We start from the raw sequence: 19780 nt of genomic DNA, 5'->3' as shown, positions 1-19780 counted from the left end.
GAGTGGATAATTATATTGTGCAATATCGAGATTTGATGTTAGGTATAGTATGCAATATCATAATACTTTATTAGTTATTTCACAATTGCAGTACAAAGCTGATGCCTTGAAATGTCTAAAGTCTAAATTAAACCCCATTCAGGTGAGACTTCTTCTAATCATATTTAAAAAAAATGAATAGTTTTTTTATGAAACAATATATATTTTATTTTTTTATTCACATTTTTTGAAAACAAACTAGAAAAAAATTCAAAAAATTTATTCTGTATTTAATTTAGTGTTTTCTATAAATTATTTAATATATCCAATGGTACACTATTTTATGAAACATTGCTTTGAATTTTTAGGGCAAATATGTTTTGGCATTTATTTAAAATTAGTTGTCAGACTTCAAGGTAGACTGGGGAATTTCCGCTGTTTTATTTATATTTATATGACCAGTAACAAAAGGGCCTAAACCAGGGTTGTGATGTATTACAACTTCACTACATTATCACTTTGTAGTACACAGTAATTTTGCGATGCATTACAACTTTCTAATGGGTAGTTGGTTTTTATTGATGTTGGGCTCCTATTGAAAATCGCTTACTGTTATTTACAACACATCGACCTCTGTGATGCAATACTTGAAACCTGGAAAAATCTACACTATGCATGCGGCATTTGTTTATTATTCAAATGAAATTCTAAAAATAAAACTGTGCATTTCCTGTGACTACACATGAATATACAGTTAATACTGCGCATCAATTAACACTGACTCTCCAAACATCGGTACAACATCGCCAAAAACAAATTGAAAACAATTTCAAAGGCTATTTTCCGCAATTTTATTTCATTGCGTTCCAACTTTTTTAATAAAGAGTCAGACTTTTTCACCATTCCTAATAAAGGTTTTTGGGGTCTTTGTGTAGTAATTTTTAGTAATAAGTATTAAGTAATATAAAATGTATATAAAAACTACATTATATTATAAAAATTAATTTCAACCACATGCAACACACTAATTGTAATTAATTAGTGTTCCCACTCATACTCAATTTGACCAGCATTCACCCTTGGCAATTGTGTTGTAGTTGCAATCAAATCAGTATTTGATTTTGGTTATACCGAATAAATGTACTTGATATTTCCTACTGCATTTATCACGGTAAATGCGCACTACCAAAACTTCAGAGGCTATGTTTCGCAAGCACAATACAGTGTGTTCTATGTTTCATGTTATTGACAGTAAGCTTATTACCTTGTCCTCTAACTGACTGTAGAGCATAATGTTTTTTCCACCATGTCTAACAATGACATTGATAATTTTGTAGGACTACTGTATTTTAGTAAAATGTATGTATGTTACATAATATGTGATATATGTTACTAAAAATTTCCCTGTCATGCAGCACGCAACCAAAGTGATAATGGTAAAGAAAAGGTACTGCCGTTTGATAAATGCAATATTAGCAGTCAAATGGCGCTGCAGTGTAATAGGATAACTGCAATGGTAACTGCAATGGTAGCTGTAATGTACTGGGTGTTATTATGTACAAAAAACATCAATAATAAAAGGAAAAGATTGTATTTTTATATTTCTCCCTTGCAATAAAAGAAATGCTATATTAAAAGTAAAACGGTAAACTGTTGTGTTATATACACAAGCTAGGGGCTCTATATCATTGATCATCGGAACCAATATCAAGAAGTTGTGATATTTATCTACATGTACATTTATTTAATGTAGATTTCTGTATTTATAGGTAAAAAAACCTGAATTTAAAAATATAAACAGATTATAGCTGGTTGTCATAAAAATATATTTATATCTATAAGAAAATGAAGTCAAGCTACTTAGTTTTGCAGATATTAATAATGGCTTGACAGTACCGCGATATTGGGCACAGCCGCATTATCGTCAACAAAATCTTTAGTAAAATAATAACAGTAACATGTTGCTCACCATCGGTCACTATATACTTAGATCTTGTAAGTTCAAATAATTATTCTTATAACTAAATCTCTTAATAATCTTATAAAATTAAATAATCATTCTTACGATTAAATATTGTAATAATCTTATAAAAATTGTTAAAAAAATATCATTGTCATTTCCTTTACTTTCACTGCTTTGGACATCAGTTGGGATGCCAAAGTTTGCATTATAAGTTTCCAAAATGTCAAAGTCCGGTAGAGTCGGCAAAAATAAAAACAATTACTTTTCAGTACTTCTACATTAATTACAAAAACCTTCGGCAATTGGACAATGCTATAGACTGGTAAAATGTGCATGTTTTTCTCGTGAAATGCACACGGCTTAATGGTTCTACTTTTTTGTCGAACGGCCTGATCCGCGTTTGTTGACAGGTCTAAACTTTGATTCAAAAAGGCTTGTCAAGTTTTTATTGCGATTTTAGGCCAAATTAATCTTTTTATTTATGTAATATCCGATTGGATAGGTAAGGTTTAGGATATTGGCTACAAAATTCAAAGACTGGTAACATTTTTAAATAGTTACCAGTCTTTGAAATATGTACTTGGTACCGTTATTATACTTAAACGACTCCTTTGACAAAGGTTAAATTAGTTGATGAGAATTCGGTACAAGGGTTTGCGACAGTGTTGATGAATAATTTTTTGTAAGTTGTGTGCACCTCTGCATTTATCATAAAGTTTCCAAACAATCTCTTCGCTCATGTTTGGTTGTGGGAAAACTATATTGTAGTAAAAACTTTGTTTCAACCAAATACAACATAACAATTGTAATCAATTTGTTTGCTCACTGGTACTCAAGTCTGAGCATCATTAACACCCGGCCATTGTGATGTGGTTGCTAACAAGTTAAATCAATACTTGACATATGGAATATTGAATACCTGTAATTGATATTTCCTACATCATTTAGCACTGTGAATGTGCACTAGTAACCCTCTCCCTGCATACGCCACCGTATACTGTGTAGTAGGCATGCACAGTAGGCCAATGCACAATTGTGAAAGTCCTTCACAGTAGGCCAATGCACCAATACTGTTTATGCAGATTAAAATTGTCATACAGCATGCATATTTTTCACTGCACAGTAGTAAAAGTAAGTAATGTAAATAATTCGTTTAAACCGGAGACGGTCAAGTTGTGAGGCTAACACCTTACAACGTATTCAATGTGTAAGAGGGTTCACTTCGAGCAATGCCAAACTCACTTGATATTTTTAGAAATTTCGTTTTTTGTCGTAACTTGGCGTAATCTATTTGATTATAAGCTCAAAATTCTGTCTTTAAAATTCGATACAAACAGTTGTCTTCCAGGAGTGCTCATGAATATTTGTAGTGAAACTGTTTGCATTCAAAGTGAAGGAAATTGGAAGCATCATTAGGCCTAATTTTAGTAATGTATAAAAGCAAACAGTCTAGCATATTTTTTGATGTGATGGGAAATAGCTACCATGTTAATTAACATAAGACTCTTTGTTGTTTAGTAAAATGTAATATTCTACATTTAAGGCATACTATATACCCACAGAGTAATACTTTGGCGGTTATGAAAATATATTTTTGTTCTCAAAAAACTGCTAAGATCAGCTTTAGCTGGAACATGTTCTATTGTAAATTTTAAATTTCAATTGTTTTAATTTTAGTTTTAAAACTATTGCACTCTTTTGGCAAGTTCATAGATAATGGTTTACAAATAGATAATGGTTCAGATCATAGATGACTGATTAGATCTTAGATGATGGTTTTTATTAGGGTCCGATAATTTTTAGAAACGTACTGCAGAGTTATGTGGAGAAGTTCAACACATTGAAAAGCGAATAGTCTCATCAGGAATACAGGGCAAGCACCTGCTGTCATCACTAAAAGCTGTGGACCAATGTCAGACAACGTTAGATAAAGCTACTAGTAGCCTACGTATGATAGAGCATCAGTGGACACAGTCAGGTGTTGGTGAGTTCAATTTCTCTACATAAACTTTGATGAAGTGGTCTGTTTATTTTCAGTGTATTTCCTGTTAGGTCATCAATTACGTCATTAAAAACCAGAATAATATTATTAGTCATCTTTAGTTTAATAAAAGTGTTGCCATCTGTCCAAAGATGAGCCGAAAACGCTAGGAAAATGTATTTCACCGCATAGGGATCACCAATATCTTCAGGTCAACCTGCTTACGGTCAAGCTTACTACCGCTAAACTATGCAGTCACCTTGCAAATTTTTGGATTACTAGTGAATGTAGTAATTACACATCATGATATTTTACGCGGTACAAAACTGCATGCATGCTAATTAAACAAATGCATTGTATAAGTAACATCAGTGGAGAGATTATTATCTCTCAATAGTGGACTGCCATAATTTTTACAGTAGTTCAGTATTTTATATTCTATTTGTGGTATGAATGATATGGGAACAGTCATTATTATGAAATATTTTTTAAACGTTTATGATTGAGCTGTTTTTGCTGCTTTGCAACAATAAATGAACCAATTCAAAATTGCAAATATTTTTTCCTCTCATTATTATTGTTATTGTCAGTATTTATATTAATTTATCAATTTGTAAATTTACTCGCTTCATTTAATGTCAGTAATGTTTTGTTAAATAAAAAAATACCATAAAAAAGTTAGAAGTAGACTGTTGCTAAAAAGTTTGGTATGGAACATAGAAAGTTGCTGTCCGACTCCTCGTGTACATACCCTTAGACTTTAATCAGATTCTTCACACTTTCGTAAAAAAACTGATTGATTAGCTTTTTCTACAAAGAAAAAAACCACTTGAGTGCAAGGCAATAATTATATATTGACTAAATATATAATATTACTGTTAAAAGTATGCATTCAATCATCTACATATAAACAAAACTTCTAGGTATTCTGTTCGGGGTCGCTTCTGCAGTGTTTTTATATTTCTTGCGTTGACTTGGCTCTGTCTCTTGGTAGTATGGTCGACTCGGCAGCTTTTTCTGCCAAGCAAATATGTTACCGGGGTCGTGTCATCCGATGAGTCTTGGCGTCAGCCCAGTAGACACACAATTTTCCTAGAGTTAGGCTTCTTTTTTGCATCTAATTTTGGCCTCCAAAAACACTCAACGCGCATTAAAAAACCTTTAAAGAATCAATGTCCACTGGGCTCCCAATACTACTTGATGACCAAACAGAAGTTAGAAAAAACTTGAAACTATATATTTTATTTTACATCAAACTGTGATTGAATCCATTTGGCTCATAGCCAGGCCAGCTGGCTCAAATAGGTGGTTAAACTGAAAGGAGAGCCTGCACAGGCACAGACCGGACTGTGACCTATTTGTCTCCCGTAACAAGCCAAAAGGCTATATAAAGTGTATGGCTCACAAAATAAATCAATTTGCACTACTGATGAATGATATTGTTTTATACAATTTTCTTGTACATGTACGCAAATGCAGTCTTTGTGAAGTTATTCCTTGAGTTTTTCTGCCACATTTGTGAGGCTAAGTAAAGAGTCATTTTGACTTCTTTTACAATATGTAAATGCGCTAAAGCTTTGATAACACCTGACACTCATACCTGTCACAGCTAGTTGACAATTGACAGTGAATGCATTGTCACAATTAGCTGACATTAGACATTCATTGTATTCTCACAACTAGCTGACACTTAAAAGTCACTGTATTCTCACAGCTATCTGACACCTGACAGTCATATTTTAAATAATAATAATAACTGTCACAGCTTGCTGACAACTGACATTCATTGTATTCTTACAACTAGCTGACACCTGACAGTCATACTAATGTCACAGCTGGCTGAAACCTACACTAATTGTACTATCACAGTTATTCCCACTTTTATTTAATCTACTGTCATCATATTGCCAAAAACTCTAGTTAAAATTTGTATTGTTATTTAGCCTTTAATTTTAACCAAACACTGAAAAATACATTTCAATTGTTAATTGAAAAACTATGAATACAATACGGCTTTTTTACAATGGTAATGGCAGGAAAGTATTTTAACATTTTTTCATGGAAAACTTTGAAACTGTCAAATAGCTTCCTATAGCTATAGCCAAATACCTCTATAGCTTCAATTCTTACTCTTGGTGGGTAACTTTATAATTTGACACTTTTTATTTAGCCAATTACTGAGCAAATTTATTGATTAGTAATATCGCACAGTAAAATATCAGATGTCATTCTGATTTACCAAACATACAATGTACAAAGCATTTAGGGCTCTCTGTGAATAGACAATTGTGTCAGTGCAAAAGCATTGGATTCACTCATTAGCTTCATGCAAGATAAAAAATGATTTGCTGTCATCTCATGTGATTCTTTTATATAACTAAAGTTATTATATTGTAAGTTATTAATCATTTCTATTCTAGGTGTGTAATCATTTTCTCTAACATTTGCTTTTGCTTTGTTTTACATAGCAAATTCTGATGTGGTTAAATCAATTGGATCGCAAGTATACAATGCAGAGTTTGCACACACAGTGCAACTCATTATTGTAAGTTACAATATTCCCATTTTATTCTTACCGTGACAAAAGAGTGCAACATTTTGCCATCAATAGAGTTTAGATGTAAATAAATTAAATAATGAGTCACCCCCTCTTTGCTATTGTCAGCTTGCAAATTTGGTCAATGACAGCCAATGTGAAAGAGGTTTTTAGTTGCTTCACCAATACTTGACTGTTGAAGAACCTAAAAGGAAATTCATATTTAATTTTGTATAGTGAGTAGACTACTTCATATTTGATTTATTTAAGAGCAGGTAAAACTACTTCATACTTTATCTCTTTAGTAGCAGGTAGAACTATTTCATACTTCATCTCTTAAATATCATTAACAGCAGGTAAAACTACTTTATAGTTTCTCTCTTTAATAGCAGGTAAAACTACTTTATAGTTTATCTCTTTAATAGCAGGTAAAACTACATTATAGTTTATCTTTCTTTCTAAATATTGTTGTAAAGACAAATGTATTTTAACAAACACTTGCCAACATCTGCTCAGGCCTGCTCGGGCTTGCTCAGGCCTGCTTGCTTATGCTCTATTTGTGACAAATTTTGTAGCCTCAATTTGATTCAACGCCATTTGAAGATCTTGTTTATTATATACCACATTTTGAACAAACTTATATAACTGAAGTTTGGGGGTTTACTTTGAAAAACGGTTTTTCTAGCTTTGAGCAATGAGTCAATGCACATGCTATACTTTCAGATTATTCTTATAGAGGGCAGCAGAAACAAGCTATGATGGAAATTTGCTAGTAAAGATTCCAAACTATTCACATGTGAAAGCTTTACACACCAAACATCCAAATGTTCCTATACTGTCTCCTGGCTTTTACACTAGCAGATATGGATACAAAATGCGCTTGCAGGTAGGCTGAATTATGCAGAATTGATACTGAGAACTAAAAAAAGTTTTTTTACTATAAAACATTGCGTTTTGTTACAGTTATAAATTTTAAAGATATTTTTGAATAGTCAAAAATTAATTTGTGTATGGTCAACATGTTTTAATATTTTATGGTAAAATAGAACATTTTTCAGATGTTCTTTGAAAAAAATGGATTACCTTCTTGTTCTATATTACCATTAAAATTTCAAATTTTCAGCCTAATAAATCTTCATTTTGATAAAAATGATGAGAAGGCAGTTGCTACTTCCGTTAATTGATATTTAGGCTTCTCTATGTAAAATATTTATAAACTTTATGGCAAACTAAATCACTAATGCGGAAAGCAAATGACACATTATAACTTTACTTGAAAAACATACTTGACAATTACCAGTACTGTAAAATAATTTTCTAACTAAATTACTCCTTCCCCTTATATTCATTCAACATAAAATGAAAATTTATTAAAGTTTTATCAATGTCTTCTTTGAAAACATATCCACAATGGCGTTAAAGCTAAGTTTAATATTACAAAAATATTAAAGGTTTGTGAAATTACTAGCTGCTTTATAGCTTAACTAACTAAATACCTGGTGCTGACCAGGTAATAAAAGTTATTGCATAAAAAATCTTTCTTTGTTTAACATACCACAGTAGTTATCATTCTATTTTTCCCATTTCGTATCACAGAAAATGTGTTATTTGCAGTTCAAAAGAATTAAGGTAAAAAATACAACAACTGTAAAGGTTTGCAAACTTTGTTGAACAACTGTAACTCTCAAACTTCATATCACAAAAAAAATCTTTTGTCTAGGTAAAATAAGATGAGAAACAAAATAAAACCAATGAAACAAACTAAAAGCATGTTCTATTATGATTACAATAAAGGATGATTTGGTAATGATACGATGAAAACGAACTGAGAAACAAAATAAAAATCCTGAATATTTTGAATTAATAATAACAATTTGTGCATAGAATTGTGTGTGTATAAAAAGGTTGCTGTTCTAGCAGAACAGATGTTTCTATCCATCAAAAATTTGAATCGGACCAAACTGGTTCTTGTCGATACGATTACCATTGTAAAAACGAGATATCAAACTGTTGAACGAATATAGAATGTTGAGGCCATTCACATTAAAAACAGTACTACTGTCCATGTAAAAAGCCTTGACCATAATTTAGCAATTGAACTTTACAAAAAACCGAAAACAAATGTTCATGAAAACACAACGAATCGCCTTTCATAGAGTTAATGGAGTTCCAAAAGTTTAAATTAGTATGTCTTTCAGCACATGCAATTCAGAAAAGCGTAAATAAAGTAAATAGTGATTGCTATGAATTGGAAGAATATTTGTAGTATTGTGGTTAGATAATTGGTATGTGTGTGCGTGCATGCGTACGTGCGTGCGCGCGCCCGCGCGCGCATGTGTGTGTGTGTGTGTGTGTGCGTTTGCACAGTAAACTAACTTCATTAAAATTAGATTCAAAATTTCAAAAAGGTTTTGTGTTCCAAACAAATTGCTGTCACACACGCACACACGCAAGCACGCACACTCACATGCACACACACACGCTCGCACACACACACACACACAAAGTCTCTCACACAACCTTTAGCCACTACATCTGTCTCAACTGTAAAAAAACTCCCAAAGTGCTGTACATAGAAATGTTAAATTTTATTGTAGGCCATAACCAATACATAGGTAACTGAAATTTTTAGGATTACTATGCTAATTTGTTAGCAATTTCCACAATGTTCAGTATGTATGTATAGAACATTTTGACGTTGTGACCGGGGAATTGCATTGAAAAAATACCATATATTCCTATGCATTTTCTTAAGAAAATTTTACCTTTTGATTCAAACAGCGGAGCAAACTAAAGTTGTATGGCATGAGCCACTGTATATAGCTCATGTTTCATCAGTAATCTTATATGGCACAATTTCAGTAACACACCAGTAACAGCCAATCATTATACATTCTATTATACATGACAAGGGTTTATTTTGCCGAACGTCACTAACTACCAGACCTGTATTCTCTGGGGCGGCTGGCCAGCTGAGCCGCTCCAACTTTTAAGGAATTTTTGGTGGCTAAATACAGTCAAACTCAAAGTTCTCGCCTTCGGATAAAATGTAAAATCTTATCACTAATACTTGGTTAACTCGAATAGATTTATTTGGTCCGTTCCCGTGCAAATAATAAATTGATTTAGATAACTCAACCTCAACAGCATATCTGTTGCATGTGTGCAACAGATATGCTGTTGCATCTGTAGCATGAACAGTTATCTGCCTATTGGCTACGGGAACCGTTTTTATCGCTGTAGAGTATCACTTCCTTCCAAGCCATATAGATAAGCGTCAACTTTTAATAGTTCTTGGGGGTCATTGTTATTATGATTGGCAAAATATTCTGGTTAACGACTTTAAAAAGGTTTGCAAAAGGTGAAGTTTTACCAAACATCCGCTTGGCAATGGCCCCATAAAAGCGTAAAAACCTTCGAATGAACTTAAAATAAAATTGGCAACATTGATCTTTGTTGAAACGCTCAAAAGAAAAATATGTATTTTTCCGAGCGTTTCAACTGCGGTTAAGTTTAGCCTGTTTTAATCTGAAAACGTCCTAGCAGTCACATTCCCTAAAACAAACAAATCTCAAATAATAGAAAAAACTGTTTATACTTTCCGATAAAATTTTTCAAAACTTTACATGAGATGCCTGGTTGAGGCCCTACATAAAAGAAACTGTTGAGGGGGCTGATACCATTTTTCGCAACCTCCCAGATGCTCATAACTAGTCGCCTAACATTAGCCGCCCCAACTTGCAACCAGGGAATACAGGCCTGCTAACTACTATTTAATAGAAAATGTTGGTACAAGCTGATTTACAATTGTGTAAATCAGCTTGTAACAAAATTTGTACACTGCATACATATAAAATATTATGTTTTTACCGGAAGTTCCTATTAGATAAGTGCTATAAGTTTTTATGCAACTCCATACAATGTTATTGCTTGTTGATCCAAACGGCAGAACAAACTAATTTCGTATGGCAGGGTGCTCTGTACACAGTTCATTTCCCATTAGTTATCTTATCTTGAAGGAATTCAGTAACACTCTATTAGCCAATCATGCACTATACATTCTATTAAAAACGACAATGGTTCATTTTGCCGAAATTCACTAACTGTTATGGAATATGAAATGTTGGCACAAGCTGATTTACACATGTGTAAGCTAAAAACGAAAACTATGACTTTTAGTAAAAACTTAGATCAACTCATGAACATGTAGAATCTTTATGAACTGTGAATCGTGAAAATGATATACTTGTATAAATCATTTTAACCAACTGATATATTGGGAAAAATATATCTATTTCAATATTGGTTTGTAAAAAATGAAGAGCCCGTAATTTTAAAAGTTCTATTTAAAAAGTTTAAAGTTTGATTATTTTGAACTATAAATAGATGAAAATAAAATATATTAACGAAAAAGATTCAGGTTCTCTATTGTTGAAGCAGCCTTTTCTAAACTTTATTTCAAAAGTTAGTTTTTTGGGTGTACTATATTTGTTCAAAATAAATTCACCAAAATTTGTAGTTTTAAACTATTTCTTTAGAAATATGATAACTAATTTAATATATTGACAAAACTTTCTGAATGTTTTCCATGATTTTTTTTTGTGTTTCCAGGTTTTTCTAAATGGATTTTCAGTAGCCAAAGGAACACATTTAAGCATAGCTTTCGCTCTGTTGCCTGGACCTTACGATGAGCTTCTCGACTTTCCATTTAAACAGAGAGTCGCGACGACGTTACTTTCTCCTGGCAATCCTAACATGAACTTCACCGCAAACATGGTTGTAAGTGTTACTATCAGCCATACTCATTTTTGGTTTTACAGATAGTAACTGCTTCACACTGTTAGATAATATATTTTTGAGCCGCCATCAGCAATGCATGATCTTTCACTTTAGAACCGTTCAAGTTTTTACAGAATCTCAAAGTTAAATCTACGAGGCCATTTTGTTTCAAACAATATTAGTTTGGAATCCGACAGACAAACATACAGACAGACATGGCTTATACTATAGTAAAGAGTCTGATTCCTTATACTGCTATTTATCAAATTAGTTCAATTTTATCCCTTTTGATAAAGTAAGACACAGATTATAAGATCATACTGTGTCTAAAAGTACTGTATCATCAGCTGCCGAAGATTTTACTAAGAAGTCTTCAGATCAGAACTTACTACCTGTTTTTGCTAGAAATTTGAACAACCCTTTTTAATGCAGTGGCCTTGAAGCTGGTTGGAGAGGCGAATAAAGTAGTTTTAGCATTTGGTTAGTAAATAATCGGCTATTGCATTCATGTAGCAGCACTATGCGTCTCTATTCTGTTGTTCTTCTTGCAACTATAAACTTCATAATTGCACTTTCATTTGATTGGAGTAGCTTAATCTTGACCAACCGTTAAATATTTAAACCCTAAAACAACCTGGCAACCAAGTCACTTCAAACATCAAAAACACTCGCAAATCTTAGAAAAATACTGATATTTTCTGATAAAATATACTAAATTTTTGTATCAGTTTTTCTTTAACAGATTAGTTCACCTGAACAGAGTTCAAAAATGTAAGTATAACTTTCAGAGTTTGCCATTTGTCTATTCAGTTATAGAAATAAAGTTTTAAAATCTAAAAATGCATTTTAGACTTGATTTGAACTGCACATTGCAACTGCAACCTTGTGAACAATTACGCGTAACCACAAGGCAAAGCCATTCTTATCACTGTATATATTTCTTGCAAATACACATGCTAAATCTTTGATTGAATCAGTACACCTTCGAGTTATGATGCCCCCATGCGATAAGAATTGTTTTGCCTTACAATATGTTACACAATGTTTTTCTGTTTTACAATTTGAGAAGGAATTTTTTCAACGTTCTTATATTCATATTCCTGTTTATTCCAACAATTGCAACACAATTTTTTCTCGAAATTTAAATTTGGCAGTCAGTGTACTGATTACGTCAAAATAAAAAGGTTTCTGAAATGCTGTTTTTTTTTAAATTCTTCTCACAACACACAAAAAGGTAAAATGCTAACACTCTCTCAGTTCGGCGTTAATCGTCATAAGCTATAGTGAAAACAAAGCAAGAAACAGATAATAAGATTTACGCAATGATGATATTTTAGATGATGACATAATTAGAGTATGGATTGAAAAATACACCTTCAAACTTGTGTTTAAGTACATGAATGTGTTTAGTATGCTAAATTCCCTTAAGTTAGATTCATTTTTCATGTTATAAGTCAGTTGTGAAGGTAAGAACTACTTACGGTTTTACTGCACATACTGTAGTATAGAGTGATGTTACATTTTATCGCACATCACAACAGCTGAATACACTAAAGTTACTGTACAGTAAATCTTTTACACACACACTTTTGTGCACTAATGTTATTATTATTTCAAAAAACCCAATATTTTATTTGGTTTTCTCAGTTTTTACTATTTGTATCATTAACAAGTCATTTTCCATTGTAATCATAGCAAAAAAGATTTTATTTAGCCATCACTTGCTAGTTTTTTTACATTCACATTTAAACACTATTACAGTTTGCTTTTCTTCTCCTAATCCCATTTGACTGCACGAACACCTTTTATGTTAGTATGAGTTTTAAAAAGTTTAGTTGTTAAAAAAATAAAAAACCTTCACAGTTGTCTTTTTTTTCCTAATCAATGTGAACCACATAAAACACTTTTCTCGTGATATGAAGTTTGAAAGTTAGAATGGTAACTGTTGTTATAATTACTTTAAATAAAAACGAATTTCTTATGCAGTCTTTTTCAACGTTGGGAATTCAGTTAGTTTTTAATATAATAAGATCCATCCATCCGCTTGTTTGAAGCCATGCTCATAATATTACAAAATATATTGTTTTGCATGCACATCTACCTGAGAGATTTGACTTAGTAGCCAAATACACTACTAACTGTACCATTCAAACACCTGGCCACACTATGATATAATCTTACAGTTAGTTATCACGCATGATAATCTCCTGCATTGCACCAAAGAGCCAAGATGCTTGTGATGTACATATACAAATTATAATTGTAATGTTAAACTATTTTAAAACTTGAGGCCAAAAAGTTGAGAGCTCACAGTAGACTAGCAACAATTTTTTTTTGTATTTCAGCCTGGTGGGAGTGCGCATTTCCAAAAGCAAAAAGAAGCGGACAATTTGACAGTGGGCCTTCCTAGGTTTATTCTGCAGAGCGAGGTTGAAACAGACCGGTATCTTAAAGATGATACTATATATTTCCGATGTGAAGTAAAACCAGGTGGTGATACAATGCCATCAAATAAGGTTTGTATGCTTTTAAGCTAGCATATTCATAATTATTTAATAGAAAAACTAAGCTAAATGGATTGCTAAAAAAGTGAGTTTGCAAAAAACCTTGTGGCTTGCTTGTTTTTTTATGATTTTGCAAGAAAAGTTTATTAAACTCTTTGAAATCATTTGGAGTTTGAAAAGTTAGCAATTATAGAAAGACATATTTGTATAACTAGTGGAATAGAAAGGTTGAAAATTCTTGTTTGTGATCTTTTGTAATGAGCTCTCTCCAGGTTTGTTTCATGCTGGTGTACTTCTCTAGTTCTAGATGGAAGTAACAGAGACTTGCGTTTTGCAGCAGCGTAAAACAGGTTCTTAGACATGTTATTAAGAAAACAAGCGCTATGAGATAATAGCTAGTAAATTTCTTATAAATACTTCACTTGTATTTCTACTCCAATTTCAGTACGTATGGCAGTTTTGCTGTACACTTAGGACATGTTATTATGTATTCATTGAAAATGTAGATGTTCCATAGTATTTTGCATACATAAAATGCTGTTGTTTGCTAGAGTTTTATTGTATCCCTTTGTTTTTAGTGTACACAAGGTTCAAAATAGTATCTCGTAAGCTATGTTAAAATTTCTTCAACAAAATTACCTTGAGATAGTATCATATCGTAATCTTTAAGATTATTTTATGTACTTTGGTAAGTCATAGGAAATCATAAGTCTCAGTAATAATATATGGTAGGTGTAAGTGTAAGTATAACAGCTGGTGAATCAGATCTGCAAACTATTATTTATTCATTAAATGCACATTAACCAGTTTTATTATTTTGTCAAGATATGGCAGTTTGCCAATAACCTTGCAAGCGAAGGATACTAGCTCTTTATTCAAACAATGATTGTATAGACCTTGGTTTGGACTCTCACAATGAAGTTCCCTGACTTAAATCACAAACTTGCAAAAGTCTCATGCAGCTGATAACTTAGACTATATTTTACATCTTTGGGTAGTTTATAATAATCATAATAAAAATTGTCTTGTTCAAAAAACAATAAATCTCACGTTTGTACTTATGTATATATACAACTGGCAGAAAAAAAACTAAACTATCTGTAACATAAACTTTGGATAGTTTATTTTACAGATGCTTTTTTGTAATTATCTGTAATGATTGGCTAACAGTGTTTTACTGAAATCTCTTAAGATAAGATAACTCATAAAATATGAACTACCTGATATATTTAAATTGCAATTCAAGATTTTCTGTGTAAAGAAAACAACATACTTATGAAAGGGTAATGTTATTTTTACCTTGTAATAAACGGTAACAAGCGGAGAGCAAACATGGTTGTTTACGTTGTTCTGATTGGCTTATTATTGACTATTTCCTTGCTTATTTTTTAGATCGGTGAGCTTCTTAAAAAAGGCCTGATCTGAGTAAAGTCTTTGCTACCAACATCTGTAATGTTATAGATGAAAATCTTTGTTTTTTTCTGTAAAAAGGTGGTAAAACATAAAAAAGTTTTACATGTCAAACAATTTAGCACTGCGGTGCTTTTGTGATACGGTTTATAAAAATAAAAGAAAGTTTACATTTTGTTGTGAAAAACTGTGGCTTTATGTCTGTCCAGTCTCATACTAATTAGCACATGTAATTTTAATAGAATCCTCAAAATATGTAAAAAATATTGGAAAAACATTTTAAGATTACTGCCAAATTCTTTATTCAAATGAATGCACACATACATGTTTTAATTACTGTACATAAATCTCAATAATTAAATGCACATGTAAGTAAATTGCTAGAAATATATCTATTTAATTTACTGTTCAAATATTTAGTTAGTTTACAGTGTGTATATCTATTTAAATTGCAATACATACATTGTGTCTATTTAGTTGCTGTACATATATCTATATAAGTTTGTTTACTTACTGTAAAAAATTTATTCGAACACATTCGCCTTCAATTTATTAACTCTTTCTCAAGATGGAAATTAAATTAAATTGACCTTCAATAAAAGGGCGGCGTTCAGTTTTTAACTAGCTGCTCTAAACTTTGGTAATCTAAACTTCATTTGAGAATTTATGAATGATAACACAACATACAACATGAAGTGCTAAAATAAAACATAAAATAACATGGTGAATAGTGGTAAGTACTAAAAAGTGTAATGTTGACAATCAATTAGTTATACATGTTAATGCACCAGTTCTCGCCATTCTGGAGAATTTGCTCAACAGTTGAATAGTTGAATGTCATTTTAATGGTCATGCTATCATTAGGCTGTGCTTGCTGGGGACATTCCAGTCCAGTCTTAATCGGATGTCTGATCTAAAATGAAGAATCTTGTTATCCTAAGAGTGGTCTAGAGAATCTGTCAGCCCACATTCCTTCAAAGACTTGGATTTTAGCACCTTGGGTGCTAAATTTATATATATATATAAATATATATATAAAAATATATATATAAATATATATATGAATATATATATAAATATATATATATAAACATATATATAAACATATATATACATATATATACATATATATATATTTATATACATATATAAATGTATATAAATAATTATGTATATTTACTAGCTGTACCACCCAGCGTTGCCTGGGTAATAAAAAAGTCTTTGGACAAAAAATTGTTTCGTCCTTAACATAAAACAACATTTACCATTCTAAATTTATTTCAAACTACATATCATGATAGAAATGTTTTCTGTAGTTGAAATAAACTAGGAGAAAAAGCAAAAACAACAGTAAAAGTTTCAAACCTTGTCAAACATCTGCAACTTTCAAACTTTATATCATGAGAGAATGATTTTTGTGTGAAACAGGTTTTTTCTTTGGAGGTATTACAGCATGTGTAACTTCTGAGAATACATGTATTAAACAGATTAATAAAAATATGACAGATTGTGGTAGTATTTTGTGGTTGAAATTTTATTAGAACATTGTCTGCCAAAATACTTTCGAACTACTGCAAATTAAAAAGTTCATAACTTTAAGCGACGTACAGCTTTTAGTAACGTAAAGTGGAACGTCGGTTCTCAAACATAATCTGTTCCAAAAGGTTGTCATGTGTTACCCGTTAGGTTAGGTTATGTGTTAGGTTGTTCTAGCGTTGCTAACCAAGTTTTTCAAGATCTGAAACAATTTTTCCCATTAAATTAAAATTATCTAGTATTTAATTTGTTTCAAGATGAGAAAAACTTGGGTCAATTCGAAGATATACTTTGGTAAAGTATTTTTTCAACATTTTACACCATAAGCTGTAATGTATACTGCATACTATAAATAGAAATGGGTATATATAGATAGTGTTAAACTTTAATAAAAAAATTTATATTTATGATGAGGGAAAAAGAAAGCAAAAATAAACATTTTGTACGTTTGGCATTTAAAACATCCAAAGTCTTAAAGGTTACAATAAAATACTAAAAAATTCCAAAATAGATAATGAAACACAAAAGAAAAATGCAACAGATAGTTACATCAAAAATTCTAGAAAGAAGAAAATATAAACAATAATGGCCTGTTTACTTTACATCTTTACAGAAGACTCATCCTCCAAAAACATTTTGGGTTACTCAACCGGAAGGGTTAACTCCCTAGCAAATATCTTCGGTAGAGGAGGTGTCGTACCACATGGTTTCTCCGTTTTTGTAAAGAATTTACAAAGCGTGAAATGCTTATCCATTTCCAAGCGTCTCCGGAACTATGTTAATTGCAATGCGCATGCTCCAGTTTAGTCGAGAACCGAATTTATGTTCAAGCTCTGAGGCAAACCAATCTAAAAATTTTTGGTAAAAACCTAACGCTAAAATAATTAGCACGCACATGCTGTATATTTTATATGAAAACGTCTCCAATTGCAATGGTGTTCTAGCTCAGTGGTAGAGCATCCGAAATAAACACTAGTCAATTAAAAAATTGTTGTGTGTTCAAATCCAACTGATTGCGCTTAATCAAGATTTTAAGATCCATAGCCGGAAAACTGACAGATATATGATTACACGGACATACTTTGATAAATATATATATATATATATATCTATAAATACACATAACATAATTTTTGAGGTTTTTACTGTGCTAACTTAACAAAACAAACCAACTAGTATATGACCCTTTTCTAACAGTGGCAACAAATTATTGGGGGCAAACATACGCTGTTTGTACTTTTATGGCTAGCTTGAAGTATACACATAATATATATTTTTCTTTCCTAGTGGTTTTATACTACCAAAATATTAGCATTACTAATCAAAGTGACAATAAGTACTCTTTTAATGTACTCATTTTGATATATTAACATAACTGTAGTTACCTGAATGACAGGCAAGTTATGTGAACAATTTCAGAGTTTATTTGAGCATGGTTTAAGGGTTTACAGGGGGCTGCTGCATCAACGATGCCAAACAAAAGCTAGGTCACACAGATTATTGAGAATCACATCCACCTAGAAAAAGTTTTTCTGAAGGATGTTGTGACTATAAGATTTGTTAAACAGATCTGTTACTAAAAGAAGAGATGGTGCTAGAGCAGTTTGCCTTTCAGATGGTAGAAAATGAATATGTTATAGCTGATTAAATAAACCCAACGAAAAAGAAAAAGAGAGCCTCCAGAAGAAGATCTTGCTGAAGGAAGTTGCAACCAACAGGCTTGTTCATCTTTCTGCATTGCAAGAAAGGAATGTGCTAGAGGAACCGGCCCAACTGATGGAGGAAAGTGCCAATGCACAGAATGCCACAGAAAACCATATACTAAAATTTTAGTTATTTACAACTGGAATACGAAAACGATAATATATTCTTTTGTATGAATTAACATGCTGAGCCAAATTTAGTAAATGATTTTTTATGATCAATAAAAAAAATTGCGGGAATTAAAACTTGTCAAACTTATAATTTTAGAAAATATATCTTGAAATAACTAGTAGTTTGGCATAATATTGTGATGGAAACGTTATGTTGCCATCCCCTTTTTCTTTATATCATTCGGAGTTGTGCTCCCTTTTTCATTTATGTAACCACGCCCCTAAATGAGGCTGGCCTTTGCAACCTTATTTGCATAATTGAATGTATTTAAGGCAGAGCCTCGGCTCTTTTATGTTGTTCAATATATGCCTTGCATTTGGAACCATACTCTTCTGTTACCTTGCGCGATAGCAGAACTACACCAAGCACTTGACTAACTCCAAAGACCCAGTCCATGGACTGTGCTGTGGGAGTAAAGTCACAGAAACACTGTCGACCCCGTCGACCTCAAGTCGACCCCGTTGACCTCAAGTCGACCTTGTCGAACTAGTATAGAACCACTCTGGGAGCTATCCCTTGTGCAAGGTGGTTGATGTTGACCGGTGGTGTAAGTCGACCTAGTCGCCTCCGTGTGTTGGTCACGGGCAACCCGCACACAGCCCCTGTGAAGGGTGAATGCAGACCGGTAGAATAAGCCGACCTAGTCGCCTCTACGTGTTGGTCGCAGGATCCAACACACTGGTGGCAGCGGTGGGATCTGACTGCGGTAATTAGGACTTATAAGACGAACCTTGTAACCATGCCAAACAGCCGACGGAATGCTACCAGAGATCTGGCTGAGGCAGAGTTACAGCAGGTCGACCAGATTGGTCAGCTGACAGAGGCTATCACTAGAGCCTGACAAATGCCGAAGAAGGAAGCTAGCTTCAAGCCACCGAAGTTCGATGGGAATGAGGATGTGGAACTGTTCATCTCCCAGTTCGAAGAGGTTGCAGAAGCTAATGAGTGGAATGAGAAGGCCACTCTCCTCCACCTGCGTGAGACATTGAAGGAGGGAGCCAGAGGTTGTAGTCGAGGAGACTCGCCTGCCTCTATCTTCTCGGCCTTACGCACCAAGTACGGGATCTCCCCGAGAGAGGCTAAGAGCAGGCTCCACCTCAAGAGGGAACCCAAGACTAGCCTCCAAGAACATGCAACGGAGATGAAGCGTCTAGTGAAGATCGCATACGCTGACCTTCCGGACTCCTACCAAGCCAGTATGGCCATGGATGCGTTTT

At 32.8% G+C, this 19780-nt stretch overlaps 1 protein-coding gene across 1 annotated transcript; it reads left to right on the top strand.

Moving 5' to 3' along the window:
- Positions 1–1462: 1462 nt before the first annotated feature.
- Positions 1463–19404, top strand: LOC137397334 (TNF receptor-associated factor 3-like). Its single transcript, XM_068083625.1, has 7 exons — positions 1463–1495; positions 3746–3926; positions 6392–6468; positions 7196–7345; positions 11071–11238; positions 13584–13754; positions 19231–19404. Exons 1-7 carry the CDS (start codon positions 1463–1465, stop codon positions 19402–19404), a joined length of 954 nt encoding a protein of 317 aa, XP_067939726.1.
- The last annotated feature ends 376 nt before the right edge of the window (positions 19405–19780 follow it).

Source organism: Watersipora subatra, chromosome 5, assembly GCF_963576615.1.
Source record: "Watersipora subatra chromosome 5, tzWatSuba1.1, whole genome shotgun sequence".
Classification (NCBI taxonomy): Eukaryota; Metazoa; Bryozoa; class Gymnolaemata; order Cheilostomatida; family Watersiporidae; genus Watersipora; species Watersipora subatra.
Note: the sequence above shows the minus strand (reverse complement) of the source record. Positions and strands in the feature narration are given on the sequence as shown.